The sequence below is a fragment of the Echinococcus granulosus genome (genome assembly GCF_000524195.1).
Source record: "Echinococcus granulosus chromosome Unknown EG_S00463, whole genome shotgun sequence".
Lineage (NCBI taxonomy): Eukaryota > Metazoa > Platyhelminthes > Cestoda > Cyclophyllidea > Taeniidae > Echinococcus > Echinococcus granulosus.
The window spans coordinates 3663-4710 of NW_020170842.1; the positions used below are offsets into that span (position 1 = coordinate 3663).

The window sequence follows — 1048 nt, forward strand, 5'->3', positions numbered from 1 at the left end:
CTGCTTACTCTACAAAATGTTCTTCAAGGCCAATTTCTCATCAAGGCGGTAAATTTATGCGTGAAGTTGCGTCGATCCCGAGAAACAAATATGATATCAGAGTGAAGCAGCTTCAAAAGCTCAGACGACAACGAAGCGCGGGAGAGCCATTGGCTGCCCAATTGAAGGAGAAGAGCACATCGACATTGAATTTGCATCCACTAACTTGTGAGGAGAAGTGACTTTTTTATCCCAGCCTTATCAAATCGAGTAACCATATATGTGTCCAGTGGAAAAGACTCCATCTACTACTTCTCCCATTCTACTGTTCCGGGACAACGGAATTATTTTATGTACTGTGGGATGTAGAGAGACTTGCAAGCTTAAGGTCAATTGAGAAGAGACAAACGCTGAATCATTGAGTACTAGAAAGCCTGTGGAAAGGATGTACTAAGCTTCGCAGGACCATTCAAGTCTCAGCATCAAAAGGCTTACCCTTGCGAATATCAGAGGGGATGGAAAGGAGCCAGTTCCACCTCAGCTAGTCCTCCATATTTCCTTGCTATACTTACTCAAGCATTGTGATGATTACAGCTTCTTCTTCTCATCATACAATCTCCTGCAGTGGGGAAGGTGGGATTCGATATTTTGTCCAATTGAGAAAACTGAATTTCTGATTTTTCTGCTATCTTTATAATATGACATATTCTGGCAATTTTTGGGTATGTTCTGTGTTACAGGACCTTTAATCTCACCCAGTAACTTGCATTGTGTGGCAGTAATTCATTCTTTCTAGATGTCACGATCAGCCAGTCATCAGTAAGGCTGCATTTTCTGCTTCTTTGCAACATAGGATACTCATTTTCCCTACAAAATTAGGTCTTCCTGTAGGCTTCAGACGTGGGAAAGCTCAAACATTTACTTGCATGACCACTCTGCCGAGATATTTTTACAGAGCCAGGCATGCTGTCAAAGTTGCCAATAAACGGTTTTGATAGGATGCCATCCTATCACATACGCTGGGGCTACCAAATAGGTAATCAAGGGGTATGACCCCAGAAAAGATGTT

The 1048-nt window shown here is 42.2% G+C and overlaps 1 protein-coding gene across 1 annotated transcript in view; it reads left to right on the plus strand. All coding sequences in view use genetic code 11, as the record gives it.

The window, feature by feature from the left end:
• Nucleotides 1-974, plus strand: part of EGR_11183 (hypothetical protein) — a gene marked incomplete at both ends in the record, with an annotated part of 1244 nt that extends 270 nt beyond the window's left edge. The window contains one exon of the mRNA XM_024500430.1: nucleotides 833-974. Coding sequence (XP_024345156.1) covers nucleotides 833-974 — 142 coding nt within the window. The remainder of the gene's footprint in view (nucleotides 1-832) is intronic.
• Between the last annotated feature and the right edge of the window lie 74 nt (nucleotides 975-1048).